The 16,562-nt window shown below is 42.4% G+C and overlaps 2 protein-coding genes across 3 annotated transcripts in view; one reads left to right on the forward strand and one right to left on the reverse strand.

The window, feature by feature from the left end:
• Positions 1–16,562, forward strand: part of CORIN (corin, serine peptidase) — a 271,320-nt gene that overhangs the window by 121,227 nt on the left and 133,531 nt on the right. The window lies entirely within an intron of this gene.
• LOC108312337 (B-cell lymphoma/leukemia 11B-like) lies at positions 14,403–16,117 on the reverse strand. The gene is made up of 2 exons (XM_037742586.1): positions 15,994–16,117; positions 14,403–15,931 (listed from the first exon to the last, which is right to left on the reverse strand). The coding sequence occupies exons 1-2, from the start codon at positions 16,115–16,117 to the stop codon at positions 14,403–14,405; spliced, it is 1,653 nt and encodes a 550-aa protein (XP_037598514.1).

A 16,562-nucleotide genomic window follows, 5' to 3' on the forward strand; every position in this document is an offset into this window, starting at 1 on the left:
AGACTCATTCTCCATCCAGCCTTGTTCCCTTGCTGGTGAGGAGTTGTGATCCATTGGAGGAGGAGAGGCATTCTGGTTTTGGGTGTTTTCATCCTTTTTGCACTGGTTTCTTCCCATCTTTGTGGATTTATCTACCTGTGGTCTTTGTATTTGGTGACTTTGGGATGGGGTCTCTGACTGGTCGTCCTTTTTGTTGATGATGAAGTTATTTCTTTCTGTTTCTTAGTTTTCCTTCTAACAGTCAGGCCCCTCTGCTGCAGGACCGCTGGAGGTACACTCCAGACCCCGCTTGCCTGGGGATCACCTGCAGCATCTGCAGAATAGTAGGGGTTGCTGCCAGTTCCTTCTTCTGTTATCTTTGTCCCAGAAGGCTACCCTCCAGATGTCAGCCTGAGCTCTCCATTATGAGGTGTCTCTTTGGATATACAGGGGTCAGGGAGCTGCTTGAGGAGACAGTCTGTCCCTTATAGGAGCTCAAGTGCTGAGCTGTGAGTTCCATTGTTCTGTTAAGAGCTGCTGGGTGGTTATGTTTAAGTCTGCTGCAGCGGAACTCATAACTGCCTTTTTTTCCCAGGTGATCTGTCCTGGGAAGGTGGAGATTTATTTATAAGCTCCTGACATGCTGCTGCCTTCTTTCAGAGGTGCCCTGACCAGCAAGGAGGTAGCCTAGTCACAGTCTTCCAGCAGAGGCATTGCTGAGCTGCCATGGGCTCTGTCCAGCTGCTGTGTGCATCTCCTTGCAGTTTTGTTTATAGAGGTATAGTTAGAACTGACTTGGTAATGGCAGTCTTCCATAGTAATGGCAGACTGTCTCTGTAATGGTGGACTGCCTGGGTAATGGCAGACTGCCTCGGTAATGGCAGATTGCCTCGGTAATGACGGACTGCCTCAGTAATGGCGGACTGCCTTGAGGATAGTGGACTGCCTCAGTAATGGCAGACTGTCTTGGTAGCGGTGGACTGCCTGGGTAATGGTGGCGCCCTTCCCCCCACAGAGCTGGACTGTCCTGGGTCCAGCTGTGCTTGCTATGAAACTCTCAATCCAGAGTGTTTCAGATTGCTGGTCTTTGTGGGGGTGGGACCTGCCAAACCAGATCACCTGGCTCCCTGTTTCAGCCCCCTTTTTTTCAGTTGAATGGGCGACTCTGTCTCCCAGGCATTCCAGGTGCCAGTTGAAATGGCCGTCCAGATTTGTGTGAGTTTTTGTGTGGAGACCCACTGCGCTGGCTGAAACAGCTGTGCTGGAGACTCATGGTGCTTTTCCACCCAGGAATCTCCTAGTCTGCAGGCAGTAAAAACTCTTTTGGAAATGCAGTGATCACTCACCCTATGTGTTCTCGCTGGAAACTGCACTCCAGAGCTGTTCCTATTCATCCTTTTTGGATCGTCACCCCTCTTTTAGTTTTTTTGTTTAGCTTCTTGTTTGTTCTGAGTGATATCCCCACCTCAGACAGTTGCAATGTTAGTTGGTTATTAATTTTTTTTTGTTTGTTTGAGAAACACCCTGAGGAAAAGGCTGTTTGCACTGAGTAAGCTCTTAATTAGGTCAAATCATGACATTTGCTCTGAGGTGAGTTTCCAGGTAGCTAACAGAAAGAAAAGTAATGACAATTCTTTGGTATGGGTCATTTTGGAGATCTGCAAACATGTTCTGCCCCTTCTAGTGGCTGCTTGGTTGCTAATTTTAACAGCTAATGTAGTTGTGAGGTTATCTAGATCAATAACCCTATCTTATGACCCGCTTTCTTGACCATGCCTGATACTTAGTGCTAAAAGTTGAGTTTTCTGGAAACAGTAACTGAGATGGAGTTTGGTGTACAGGATATTTATTGAGCAGGTTGGAGAGAAAGCCAAATTGGGCAGAAGGAGTTGAAATGTGATCCAGGCCCATCAAAGCCTCAGATAAATCCTTGGGGAGTTCTGGAATGTATCAGGACTACAAGAGTTATCCCATGTTGAGCCCAAATAATCGAGTCTATGTGTTTCCACCTTAATCAGTCATTGGATGTGGCCCTTCCTGGGAAAACTGTGTCACTGGGTGAGGCAGAGCTCTTCAGTATTCCACAGCTGAGGCAAAACCTGAAGGATCTGACAGGTAAAGGCAGTGCACTGGCAGGTGTAGCAACAGATTCTTTCTTAAAGGGTAGACAAGTATGTGGCCAGATCATATATGATCAAATATATGTGTCACATATATGATCACTAGGCACATATGGGGCCAGATAACCTTAATTTAATCAGAGACTAAGCTGATTTTGCCTCATTATTATAAGGCTCCATCTACCTCTGGTTTTTCTCCATTCTGAGAGTGTGCTTCTCCAGTAGTCTTATTAAGAAACTTGGAGGCCTACTATATTCCCTTCATCCTTGGGTAGTTCCAAATTTCATTTTATTTTCTGCTCAGAGCAGTATAATTTCTGTAATTTCCATTTTACTTTTCAGAAGTTTTCTGCTTAGTTCTTTAGTCTCCTGCCCTCTGTGGCAAATGCCTTGCCAGGCAACCCTACAAAGTGATAGATCTGCTTCTCTGTGTCTCTTTTCTTGCTGCTTACTTGGCCCCTTAATATCTGGCTGGTTGCTTCAGCAACACCAAACTCTAATTTTTGTCTCTTCACCTTTGGAGAATTACCAGAGTTCTTCTGGCTTATCTTCTCTTTGCAGTGGCCACATGTCTAACACCATGCCAAGAACTGGGAAGTTCCATGAGGGACAAGGTATGCACAGATAGTAGACTCTTACTGCATGTTCTCACTTATAAGTGGGAGCTAAACAACGAGAACACATGGACACATAGAGGGCAGCAACTGAACTGGGGCCTACCAGAAGGTGGAAGGTGGGAGAAGAAAAAGGATCAGGAAAAATAACTAAGGGGTACTAGGCTTAATATGTGAGTGACGAAGTAATCTGTACAACAAACCCCATGACACAAGTTTACCTATATAACAAATATGCACAAGTACCTTTGAACTTAAAATAGAACTTTAAAAAAGAATGTAGAGTCTTTGTTCTACAGTAATCTTCTCTCTAGGACTTTGGCCACTTACACCTAAATTATCTCACCAGCTCTCAGATGCCTTCAAACAGATGTTTCTTGTGTTTTATCTGGCTTTTCTAGTTGTACTTGATGGGAGCATTGACCTGCTGCAAGTTACTAGATCATGGCCAGAAATGGAAGTTTGTTTTCTTTATCACACATTGTTTAATAGAGGTCAGCTGCTAACTTAGGATTCCCTCCAAAAGATAGTATATAGCTAAAAGCCATTAGAAGGCTGAGTGACTACATCTGAAAGAGAAGTCCTTTAAGTCTTTTCTATTTTAGCTACATCTTCTCCTGTTTTATAAGAACGGTTGTAGTCTTCATTAGTGGTCATTTGGAAAATGTAACCCATTGATACAGGATTTAAGAATTTGTAGAGAAAGCTTGAAAATCAAAAAAATCATCAGTGTTCTTTAACACTGTTGCTCATAATGTATCAGTTCTTGAAAATCAAAATAATGTTATTAGTATTCTTTAATAACAAACTAAAATGCTACTTAAAATATTGGTTCTCCAATATCAGAGGATATTACAAATATCTTAATCTTGGAAAAGATTGATAATCTTGGAAAAAGTCTTGGAAACATTGGTGAAACATTTATATTTAAAAATGTATGTTTAAAGAGAACAGAAATTTCCCAAGTACACTCATCTGAGATCCTCTAGTTGTCAGAGAATCTTTTTAGAATTCTTGGTTGTAATATTTTTTTCATATAGAAATAATTCTCCAAAAATGCATCCGATAATTGGTGTTTGATGTAATATTTACCTAGAATTTAAAATAAGTATTCTGTCTCTTGCCTTATGGATAAACAGGATGCTAGACATATTCATAGTTTGTGTACTATAGAGAAAGCTACTGCCAGCTACAATCTTTGTTTATGCATAGGAATGTAATTTCTTATAACATACATAGTAACAGATATATTTACTAAAAAGTTTAAGAACATATTGTATGCTAACCAGAAAAGCATTTATTACATAATACAGTCTTAATCATATAAGGGATTATGCTATAGAGCCACTTTATAAATACAACAAATATAGTTTTTCTTTCATTTTTTCATTCATTCAATATTCATTACCTTTTCTTTTCTGAGTGCCATTCCAGATACTCTGAAAAAGTAAAAGTAATTATGGTGACCATAATTTTAATCTCTGTCTAATGCATTGATTCTTAACTAAGGGTGATTTTGCAGCCTCCATTGGTAACATTTGGCTACATCTGTAGAAATTTTTGGTTGTCACAAATGTGAGAACAGGGGAGTTGCTACTAACATCTAGTAGGCAGAGGCAAGGTATGCTGCCCAACATCCTATAATTCACACACAGGACAGCTTCCCACAACAAAAAATTATGTGGCCTACAATGTTAGAAGTGCTGCTTTTGAGAAGCCGTGGTCTAGGGCTATGTGTTTTGCAAAGTACTTTCTAACAGTAATAATAATAACAATACTTTAACATAGTTCCTACCTTTAAGGAGTGTTAAACCTAATCTGTGCTGCACACATGTAAGAAACAGAATATAAAAAGAGCATTAGTAACTACATGTAAACCATGCTGTGATACAGAAAGTATGAAAGGACACAGGCTGAATGTCAGTGGAATAGAGCTAAATCAATTACATAAAGAATCCCGAATATTTTGAAAGAGAAAAGTTCCCACTTAGCAGAGGGCGGAAAACGGTGTTCTGGTGGAGACGTTTTTGCGCGGTAGACTTGCGTTGGGTGTTAGGTTCCTACTTAGCTGACGAAAGGAATGGTGACTAAAAGCTGACTCTTGTCTCAATCGTCTCCTTCCAACTTGTGAAATCATTTGCCCAAGGAAACAGTAATCCTTCCTCCCTTTACATTGTGTACCCCATTCTCCTTTCCGAAGTGCTTTCACAGCTGTTAGTTCAGTTTGCTTCCAGAGCAAATCTCCAAGGTATTATCATCTTTATTTTATAAATTAAGAAACTGAGGTTCAAGGAGGTCATTCCCAGCTTATTTTAAATCCAGTCCCCCAGGCCCTATCCTCCCCCAAATAGTCCACCATCCTGGGACCATCCTGAGATTTGATTATTAATCCTTATTAATACCTGCTGCTACAGCCCCTTTCTCACAAGAGCTCTCACATGTCTTTCCAGACTGAATCGAGCCAAAACCCACAATTTGTAACAGCTGCTTTTCCCAATGCATAGCTCTGTAAATTCGATTCATCTCCTGTTAATATCCTTTAAATCAGTCATAGCTCCTAAGATATTTTGTTCTCATATGGAAGGATACACAGTTGTCTTATCCTTTCTATCTTATGTCGATGCTAGGTCTTGTAAAGTAAATAGTGTGCTGAAGTGATAATACTGTGGGAACTGTTCGTCAGAGGTTTTAAAATAAACATTGTATGTGTTTCCATAGTTGAGATGTGAGAACTTGAGGCTAAAGTTCAGGACCCATCAATCATGCTGAGCTTTCTGACTAATCCTTTGCCTAGTCTGTAATCATATATGAAAAGTCGATTTTAGATGGCATTTCTGTGGGGCTGAAGAGATCTCTCTGCCATGAAAGAATCTCAGTTATTTATTTGCTTATTTCCCTCTTCCTTTTCCTAGCACCTTATTTGCTCTGTCTAGCTCCGGTTGCTGCTAGCAACCATTTCAGTGCACAAGCAGCAAAACGGTAGTTTCAGGATCCTGGTAAAACGCATGGTCTGAATTTCTCCTATTGAATTGTGGGTTTATTTGGAAAAAATAATTTAACACTATTTCTTTGAGGTACTTACATCAATACTTTGCTAGAGATAGATGAGGTACTTACACAGATATTTTGTAGATCTCAGTGAAGGCACTTAGCATGTCTCTCAAGCCCTTTAAACCACTATTGCCCCAACTTTAAATAGAAATAATAATACCTAAGGGGTAGAATTGTTTTATGGGATAATGTATTTGAGATAACTTTATTTGAAAGAAACCACATGCCCTGTGCAAAGGTAATTGCTTCAATTCAACAGACATTTAGTAAGCGTATTCTATGTACCAGGCAGTTTACCAGGAACTGGGGAAGGCGTGAAGATAGGCATATTTTTACAGAGTTCATGGGCCAAGGTAGAGATGGACATGGGAAGCACAGACACAGACCCCAAGACAAGGAGTTGACCTCACATGGTACAATTTGGGAGGGTGGTGGGGTGGGGGTCACAGGAGTGGAGAGGAAAACAGGCCAATAAAGGGTAGATTATTGGCAGGGCATGGTGGCTCACGCCTGTAATCCCAACACTCTGGGAGGCCGAGGTGGGTGGATCACTTGAGGTTAGGAGTTTGAGACCAGCGGGGCCAACATGGTGAAACCGCTTCCCTACTAAAAATATAAAAAATTAGCTGGGCGTGATGGCGTGTACCTGTAATCCCAGCTTCTCAGGATGCTGAGGCAGGAGGGTTGCTTGAGCCTGGGAGGCCGAGGTTGCAGTGAGCTGAGATCATACCACTGCACTCCAGACTGGGAGATGGAGCAAAATTCCACCTAAAAAAAAAAAAAAAGTAGATAATTAAACCAGCTACCATAGTGGGCAACTAGAGCAATCCCATGGAAAAATCTGGGAAATAGCCTATAACATATGGTTTAGAATTAGTCTACTTGAGGGGCGAGGAAGCTGGGGTATGCACTTCCTTCAGCCTTTGAAACCGACAGTATCTGTTACAGCCCATAAGTACAATGTCCTATAGGAGAAGAGATGCGGGGTTGTGAAGGAGGAAGTATAAACTTGGCTGCACCCTGCAATGGAAGGCTTTTGTCCCTGTTGGTTTCTCCTTCCTCTGTAGCACTCTCTTTGCTTTTGGTTTTTAGAATATTGCTGTTCCTATCTGGCTTTCACTGCCCTGGCCACAGTCTAGTCTCCTTCCTTTTCCTATTGGCCCCTTAAATGTTGATATTCCACAGGATTCTATTTTCAACCTTCTTTTCTTATATGTTTTCTCTGGGAAATCTTATATTTGCTTATAGCAAACATCTTATATGTTTTCTATGGGAAATCTTATATTTGCTTATAGCCGCATATACACTGATGGTTCTTAAATCTACATATCATCCCAAATTTTTTTCCACTTCCCTAAACTTCAAACCTCCATTCCACTGCCCTTGTTTACACCTCTCAAGCAAAGGTCCTTTTTTCCCACATCTCCAAGGGCCTCTACCTGTGTGGCTATCTCCCATAGGAGTTCTCAGTAGTCTGACCTCCAGCAGCATTACCACATTTAGTCACTGCCTCCTCTCTGATAAACTCTTCACCTGACTGCCAGTTGGGTTTTCCTCTTTCTTTGGCCACTTTTTTCAGTCTCCTTTGTGTTTTCTCCTCATTTCTCTCACCTGTAGGCACTGGAGTCCCCCACGCGTTGGTCCTTGGATCTCTCTTCTTTTGATGATTTAATTCAGGCTCCTGACTTTAAATACCACTGGTACTCTGACAGCTACAAATGTGGGTCTGTAGCCCATATCCCTCCTCTGACCTCTGGACCTGCATGCATATGTATGCTTGTGGCATGCAGACACACACACACGCGCGCACACACACACACACACACACAATTTGCCTTCTGTTTGTTTCTATTTGTATCTAAAAGGCATGTCAAACATAACAGGTACAAAACCAATCTGATACTGCTCATGCACTTTTTCTCCTCCCGACTTTTCCCACTTTAGTCAATAACAATGTAGTTCTTTCAGTTCTAGTTAAAAACGTTGGGTCGTTCTTGACTCTTCATTTCTCTTTCACATCATATCAGATTTGTCCGCAAATCTTAGTGGTTCAACTGTCAAAATGTATACGTGATCCAACCAGTGCTCACACCTCCACAACCTCCTGGCCCAGCTCACTTGGATTTGTGCCTGTATTATCCTTCCAGCCTCATTATTGGCTTCCTTGCTGCCTCCCTCTGCTCCTTTGGGCTATTACTGCCTCTTCCTTGATGCTTCCCTATGCACACAGCAGAGAAAGGAATCTTTTAAACTTTCACATCTATTCTCTCCAAGTTTTCCAAGTCTTTCCCTTTCACTCAGTATAAAAGCCTTTGGTCTTTACGACTGTTAGGCCTTCATCAGTATTGCTGCATTGCACAACGGCAGGGGAATACCAGTCAAACAGAAGTCAATGTGAATAGTAAAAGGGGAGAGTTCCCTGATTCCCTTCACAAGACATGCAACAGGGGTGTCTCCTGTGTGGTTGTCCTGACGCTCAAACCCCTAGGGGTAGCATGCAGACGGGCAGGTCCAGAGGCCTGCAAGAATGCTTTTGGTCTGCAGCCCCACTGCAGTGTCTGGGGGTGGATGTCTGTGACTCCTGAAGCCCAAGTGGGCATGTGTTACCAAGCTCTTTTAAATTTGCTGTCGGCAGACGGCTTGTGTGTTAATCAGCTCAGTGGACCCTCTGCCTTATTACAAGGGCAGGGGGCCAGCGTGACAGCCTTCTGTATCCCAAGCTCTTGCCCAGTGTACTGTAAGAACTGGATCACACCTGAGAGTGAAGAATGAGTGCAAGGTTTTACTGAGTGGTGGAAGTGGTTCTCAGTGTGATGGATGGAGAACCAGAAAGAGGGGAATGGAGTGGGAAGGTGGTCTTTCCCTGGAGTCGGGGCATCCAGTGGCCAGACTCTGCCGAGTTGTTCTGTCATTGCTGGTCTGCTGGTTCCGATGTTCAGCCGCTCCATGAGTCTGCCTGCTAAGGTCTTGGGTTTATATATGGGCATGATGGTGGGGGCGTGTAGTGGGCCAAAAGGGAACTTTTTAGGTGCAAAAACAGAAATGTCTGTCCTCACTTAGGGCTGTGGGTCTTCAGGCTTGAGGATGGAGCCTTTGTTGGGGACCGTCCTCTTCTACCCAGTATTTTTGCCTCCTGTCTGTGTCATTTGTGCCACCTAGAGCTGTGCAGCACAGACATCCCACCCTACATTATTTGGACCTGATTGCCCCTCTGACTTCTCTCATAATGTTTTTGTTTTTGTTCTCTAGGCTGTATAGCTACTCTGTTCCATCTGCCTGCAATGTTCTTGCCCCAGATATCCTCCCTCAGTTCTTTTAATCAGCTGCCAGCATCTGTCTGTAGGGCTGTCACATAGAACATGGTAGGGAGAACGGTCAAAAATGAGATGAAGAAGAGAAGTTACGTGAGGAACAGTTGTCGTTTTTGTTGATATTTGGGTAGTGATAGAGCTAAGACTGTGACAGAATTTTTATGAAGAAACTTCATGATCAACTTTTCTGGTACTTACATTTCACTCTGCTGTAATTTGAAGCTTGAAGTTTTAAAAATCCTTTAAAGTCCCTAACAGCTTCTTTTTATCTGTGACCACGAGAAATGCTCCTCCTGTGGATTTCCACTGTTTTTCTGGGAGAATTACAGGCTTGTTTTGACTTTGCTATGCCACATACCCAGGATAAAGAAGCAGTGCCAGATAAAATAGATTTCTTGTTGAGCCTAAATGCTACCTGTTCTCTTTGGGCTCAGCAATTCTTGTTTATAAATCATTTGAGATTAGGTTTCTATTCTCTGCCAAATATTGCTTTGCTCGAAGTGGTGTCGTGTCCCTGAAACAGAAATGTAGAGGTTTTCTTTCCTCATCTGCATTCATTCTTCTCACTCTCTTGCCAAGCTAGCTGCTTGGCTTACAGGTTGATGGCTCAGAAACTCAAGATCGTAGGTTGATCCTTGTGCTTCTTACAGAATATTATTTTGTTCAGTGGCTGGAGACCAAGGCCATCTGCATTTTGTCAAATATTATGCCTCTGAATCAGAAATCAGATCACATTTCAGAATCACAGTCAAAATCCATATTTGTGGTTTTACAGATTATAGTAAAGTATAGGAATTTTTAGCAGCAAGTCAAAAGTCTGATATTATTTAATATATATGATCATAAGTGCATATCCCTGAGCCCATTTTAGTCAATAATCAGTTGATTACTCTAACAAGGATGCAGCTTATTTGCAATTCAAAACATCATCTATTTTAATTCAGTATTCAGCTTTATACACTCCATCATGGTCAATTTAATCATAGCTGATAGATCTTTACAGAGCCAGGTAAATGAAAAAAAAAATGCTGGGTTTACTTTTTTTCTTTTATGTAGCAGAAATACTAGCTTAGTTCTAAATTTCATGCTTGTTTCCCAAAATTCCTGGGAAAGAATACTATCTATGTCTTTCAGGTGAACATTGTTCCTTAAGCTCAATCAGTTCTTTTTGGAATTGAGCAACAGTGATGTGGCAGTTGTCCAGTAATTCAGACATCCTAGAGTTTAAACTCTGGGCTACCCACTGAAACTAATTCATGATTCAGAATCATCATATGAAACTCTGTGAATCTCTTTTGAAATTGTGACTTTTGTTCTGCCAAATAGCATTGTGATCTTCATAACTGTAATTCCATTGAGCTCAGCAATTGGGAAGTAATCTGAAGTGTCCATTCTCATCTGCTCTAGCCATATGTTAATTTTGTGCCTGAAACCCTGCAAACGTTTAAAGAAAAAATTAAGTTCTTATCGAGGATGCAGTGCAACATAGTGTTTTAGAGATGTGACCTTCCAAATATTTTTGCTTGTGTACCCTCAAAGGATTTTGAAACAGTACACAGCCCTTGTATAATGTTAACTTAATAGCTAAAAACTTTTAACAGTGAATGTAAATAGTGTCAGGTAGTAGAATTTAAAGAATATTATGATAATTGACATATAACTCTTTTAAATTTAATTTTAATTTAAGTTTCATGTGTTCAGTGAAACTTAAATTCATCTGACTTGACAGTCACCAAACATTAAAAAATTACAGGCTTCTCTTGTAACCTTCAGCAAATTTTACTTTACTCCTTTTTCTCTCTGAACTCATTTCTATTTCCTTTCGCCTACAGAATTTCATCACAGTGTAATATCTTTTAAACGCTTAGATTATTTTTATCACCCTACCATGCAACTCTAGAACAAAACTGTCCATGAAATGGAAATTATTACTTTAAAAAACTTTCCTGTGAGTGCCAACAGTGTATTTTCTGATTAATTTATCAAAAATTTGTACTTTCTATTATAAATGTTTATGAATAATTACTAACCTTAAATGTGACATATATTAGAAATCCCTATCTTAATGTATTAGTTGAAGTTTGTTTTCTTTGAACCCTGGCTTGTGTAGACTGTATCAGAGTTTGGCATCAATTCTGTCTCTACTTTTTTCTTCTAGATGGTAGTGCTTTGAAAACTTATTCGCATCGTTAAATACACAGGCATAGAAAGAGTTTTATTGAATAATGGCATTCAATTATTTGAACAGCTTCCCAGTGTAATGTCACAAAGCACACAGTAATGATTTATCATTAAGATTATTTTTAATGATTAGATGAAAACTTGATTAGATTCTTCTTCCATTTTTGGAAGCACGGACTTGGAAAGTACCTTACTTGCAAATCAATTTGTTACCCAGTCAGTAAAGCCATTTATATCCTCTACTTCTGAGAATATTACCAGGATTTATCAAATATCTGTTTATTACTCTTTCACTTTGAGGCACTTTGTTTAGCTCTATATATTCAGAAAAATTTTTTTAAAATGGAAATATTGTTTAATTTCAATTACTTTTTTCAAATATAATATTTTTATGAATTACTTTTTACTGTATTACATGCATTAAATATACATTTATTAAAACTTGGAGTTGTCAGTTTTGTTCATCCAATTTGTGTAAAATTTATCTAACTGGTAATGCCAATCTTCAATGTCAAACTTATTCATCAAATCAGAGTTACTTTCTGAAATAAATAAAGAAATGACTTTATTTTTTATGTTTAAATTTCCATACCATCAAATTTACTGTGTGTATACAGTTCTGAGTTTTACACATGCATAGATATTTGTAACCACTTCAAAATTAGATTACTGAACAGTTCTATCACCCTAAATATATCGTCTTCATCTTGTCCTTTATGGCCAAAACCACACTCCAAACCTCTGGAAACCACTGATGTGTTTGTTCTCTGCATCTCTGGTTTGGCTTTTCTAGAATGTCATACCTGGAATCATACAGTATATTCCCTTTTGAGACCTGCTTCTTTCACTTAGGATAATGCCTTTAATATTCATCCATGTTGTTACATGTATCAGTGGTTAGTTGTTTTGAATGCTTGCTAGTATTCCATTGCATGGCAGTACCTCAATTTGTTTATTCAGTCATTGAATGGAATTTGATTGTTTCTAGTTTTTTGGTAATTATGAAAATTCCTGCAATAAACATTCACTTACAGTTTTTCTTCTTATACTTTAAGTTCCAGGATGCATGTGCAGAGCATACAGGTTTGTTACATAGGTATACACATGCCATGGTGGTTTGCTGCATCTATCAACCTGTCACATACATTAGGTATTTCTCCTAATACTATCCCTAAATTATTTGAAGCTGTTCAAATAATTTAATGCCAGTAAGCATTAAAAAACCTAGTACCCACCTGCCAACAGCCCCCAATGTGTGATGTTCCCCTCCCTGTATCCATGTGTTCTCATTGTTCAACTCCCACTTATGCGTGAGAACATGTGGTGTTTGGTTTTCTGTTCCAGCGTCAGTTTGCTGAGAATGATGATTTCCAGTTTCACCCATGTCCCTGCAAAGGACATGAACTCATCCTTTTTTGTGGCTGCATAATATTCCATGGTCACTTACAATATTCATAAGCAAATTTCTCTAAGATAAATACCTAGATTGGTATCTGTCAACTGTTTTTCCAAAGTGGCCATATCATTTTGCATTCCCATCAGCAACAAGGTGTGCAACTTCCAGTTGCTTCACATCTTCACCAGTGCTTGGTATTGTGAGATTGATTTTGTTGTTTTTGTTTCGACCATTCTAATAGGTGTGTAGAAGCAACTCACTGTGGTTAAATTTGCCTAATGACGAACATCTTTCAATATGCTTACTTGCCAGCAGAATATCTCCTTTGCGAAGTGTCTGTTCATACCTTTTGCTCATTTTATGGTGGGGGTGAGGGGTTGTTTGATTTCTTACTGTTGAATTTTGAGAGTTCTTTATATATTCTGGGTACAAGTCTTTTGTTCAATATGTGATTTGGAAATAGTTTCCCACTCTCCGTACCTTCTCTTTTCATTCCCTTCACAGTGCATTTCACAGAATAAATGTTTTTAATTTCGGTGAGATCTAATTTATCAATTTTTAAATGCAACACACTTTGTATCATATAAGAACTATTTACCTATCTCAAGTGTATAAAGATTTTCCTTCATAATTTCTCCCAAGATATTTTCAGTTTTCGTTTTATATGACATATATTGAGTTAATTTTTACCTAAGGTATAAGGTATAGGTCAAGTGGTTTGTTTTCACTTTTTGCAAATAGATGTCCATTTGTCCCAGATAAATTTTTGAAAGGCCTATATCTCCCCTGTTAAATTGCTTTTGCATCTCTATCAAAAATTAATTGATCTGATACTTGTGGGTCTATTTCTGGACTCTTTATTCTGTTTCATTAATTTATGTGCCCATTCCTTAACCAAACCACATTGTTTTAATTAGTATGGTTTGATATTAAGTCTTAACATCTAATAGTGTGAGTTTTTCAACTGTGTTATGTCTCAAAATGTATTTTTCAGTTGTAGTTCTTTGCCTTTCTTTGTAAGTGTTAGAACCAGCTTGTCTATGCCTACAAAAAAAAAAAAATTGTTCCAAAGATCTTGATTGGATTTGTATTAAATCTGTGGGTCAATTTGAGGAGACTTGGCATCTTAAACGTATTGAGTCTTTCAAACCACAAACTTGCTGCATCATTTATTTAGGTATTTCTTGATTATTTTATCAGCATTTATAATTTGCTTATATAGGTCTTGCACATATTTTGTTAGATACTTTGAGAGCTGTTGTAAAAGGTACTGATTTTAAAACACTGGGTTCCCATTGTTTATTGACCGTTATGGCAAACATGGTTCTAAGATGGTTCCCAGAGTTCCAGTTCCCTGGTGCACTCACCTTGTATAATCCCCTCACCTCTGAATGTGGGTATGAACTGAACACAATGTTGCAGTCACTTCTATAATTAGATTATGTTATTTGGCACAGCCGACTTTAAGAAAGGCAGAATATCCTCAGTTGACCTAATCAGGTAATCCCATAAACTACATCTTTCTTCCTGGTTTCCTGGGAGATGTTGAAAATGTTTTTTCTGCATGAGTTGGCATGATCATGTAGTTTTTCTTTAATTTGTTAAATTAGCCTTGTGTTCCTGAATAAATTCCACTTGGTTGATTATTTTGATTTTCTTTTCTTAGTTTATCTTATTTGGGTTCTTCTGAGATTGTTGACTCTAAATTGATATCTTTCATTTGATTTAGGAAACTTTAGCCATTAAATATTCAAACTTTTCTTCTATACAAANCGTCGTCGTCGCCCGCGTCCCCGCCGCCCGCCGCACGCTTCAGGAAGGCGCCGCGCTTCTGCTTGTCGGCCAGGAGCTCGCTGTACTGCGGCAGCGCGCCCAGGCCCACGTTCTCCATGACCTTGCCCAGCACCAGCGCCTTCTCATCCGCCAGCGCCTTGGCCGCGCCGCCCCCCGCGCCCGGCACCCCGGCCACCCCGCCGCCGCCGTTCTCGCGGTTGCGGCTCAGCTCCGAGTCCATGCTGAAGCTCGACTCGGGCCGGCTCTCGTTCTCCAGCAGCAGCTCCTCCTCCTCCTCCTCCTCCTCCTCGTCCTCCTCCTCCGGCTCGTGGCCCAGCGACGGGTCGCTTTCGTGGTGGCGGAAGTCGCCGTCGGCGGCCTTGAGGCCCTCGCCCGCCAGCTCGCTGGTGCCGGGCTCGGGGGAGCTGGCGGCCGAGAGCCCGTCGTCGGAGCGGCCGGCCAGCGAGCCGGCCTTGTGCATGTGCGTCTTCATGTGGCGCTTGAGCTTGCTGGCCTGCGAGCACGCGTGGTCGCACAGCTGGCACTTGTAGGGCTTCTCGCCCGTGTGGCTGCGCCGGTGCACGATGAGATTGCTCTGGAACTTGAAGGTCTTCCCGCAGAACTCGCACGACTTGCTCTTGGCCGGCGGCTGCGGGGGCGGCGTGCCGCCGGGGGGCATGGGCGGCAGCGGCGGCGTGCTCAGGAACGGGGACTTGGGGCTGGGCTGGAAGGGGTTCAGGAGCCGGTGCATAGGGTTGCCGCGGCCCGGGGACACGGGCGGCGGCGTGGAGCTGTTGCCCGCCAGCTCGCGGAGCCGCCGCGAGAAGTCCATGGCGGGCGAGTCGATGGCCATGGGGTTCAGGCGCATGACTCGGTCGAAGGCACTGGGGTGCTGGGCGACGAGCCCCATCTCCTCGGCACTGAGGCGGTGCGGGTCCAGGTGGTGGCGCGGCGGGGGGCTGAAGAGCGGCGGCGTTCCCGGCAGGCGGCCCTCGCCGAAGCCCGGGTGGTCCCGCAGGATGGGGCCCGTCATGCGCAGCAGGTTGAAGGGGTTGCTGTCGCCCAGGAAATTCATGAGCGGGGACTGCGCCACGGCCTCGGGCCCGAGCGGCGGCGGGATGGTGAGCCGCGGCGTGAGCGAGCTGCTGGCCGGCCCGGGCTCCAGGTAGATGCGGAAGCCATGCGTGTTCTGCGCGTGCTGCAGCAGGAACCACGCGCTGTTGAAGGGCTGCTTGCATGTTGTGCAAATGTAGCTGGAAGGCTCATCTTTACCTGGGGAGACACGGACAGAAAGGCAGAGACAGCGTGAGAAGCGGTAGTGGGGCGTGGGCACCGCGGGGCCGCTGGCCTGGAGTGTGCGGCCCGGCCAGATCCTGGATCCCCGTGCCCTGCCTGACGGGCGGCAGGGCCGCTTGCAAGCAGGCCCGGCCTTGTCTCCAGCCGGCTGGAGGGCCGAAGAGGCAGGGTCTGTGGGCAGGCGGCCCTGGCACCTGGACGTCCGCCAGTTATTTCAATTATGTAAGGCCCGCCTTGCTCCCCCAAAGGAAAGGGGTTCTTATCTCCATTACCTCCGAAGCCACGGAGATCGTGTCTATGAGAATATGATCCCGTAGTAGGAATTCTGTCAAGGTTGGACTGTGTAAAGGCCCCAGCAAATCCCAACCCTCCAGCACGCTCCATACCCGAAACCATCTACGCCAGGGTTTCTCAGTCAAGGCACCACTGACATTTACATCCTAGTTCTTTGGGCACTGGGGACTGTCGTGCGCTGCAGGATGTTTAGCAGCGTCCTCTGCCTGCACCCACTAAACAGATGCCAGAAGCACCCACCTTCCCCAGTCGTGAGGACCAAATGCCTCCAGATCTTGCCAAATCTTTCCAGGGAGGGGGGCAAGATCACCGCCCTGCGCCCTTTGAGAACAACCAATTCTGATATTTGATTCTAGGAAGTTGTACAAAAACAACTGTACTATCCTGAAAACAGTTTTTTTTTTTTTTTTTTGCTATCTAAATGATCAAGTAAATTCAGGACAGGATTTGCCTATTGTTATTTACATAAAACCTCAATTCAAACATCTCATTCTCCTTCCTTTCCTTCTTAGATTTTTCATGACATCAGTGTTAGACCTTTTGATAA

Source organism: Cebus imitator, unplaced genomic scaffold (assembly GCF_001604975.1).
Source record: "Cebus imitator isolate Cc_AM_T3 unplaced genomic scaffold, Cebus_imitator-1.0 Scaffold124, whole genome shotgun sequence".
Taxonomy (NCBI): Eukaryota; Metazoa; Chordata; class Mammalia; order Primates; family Cebidae; genus Cebus; species Cebus imitator.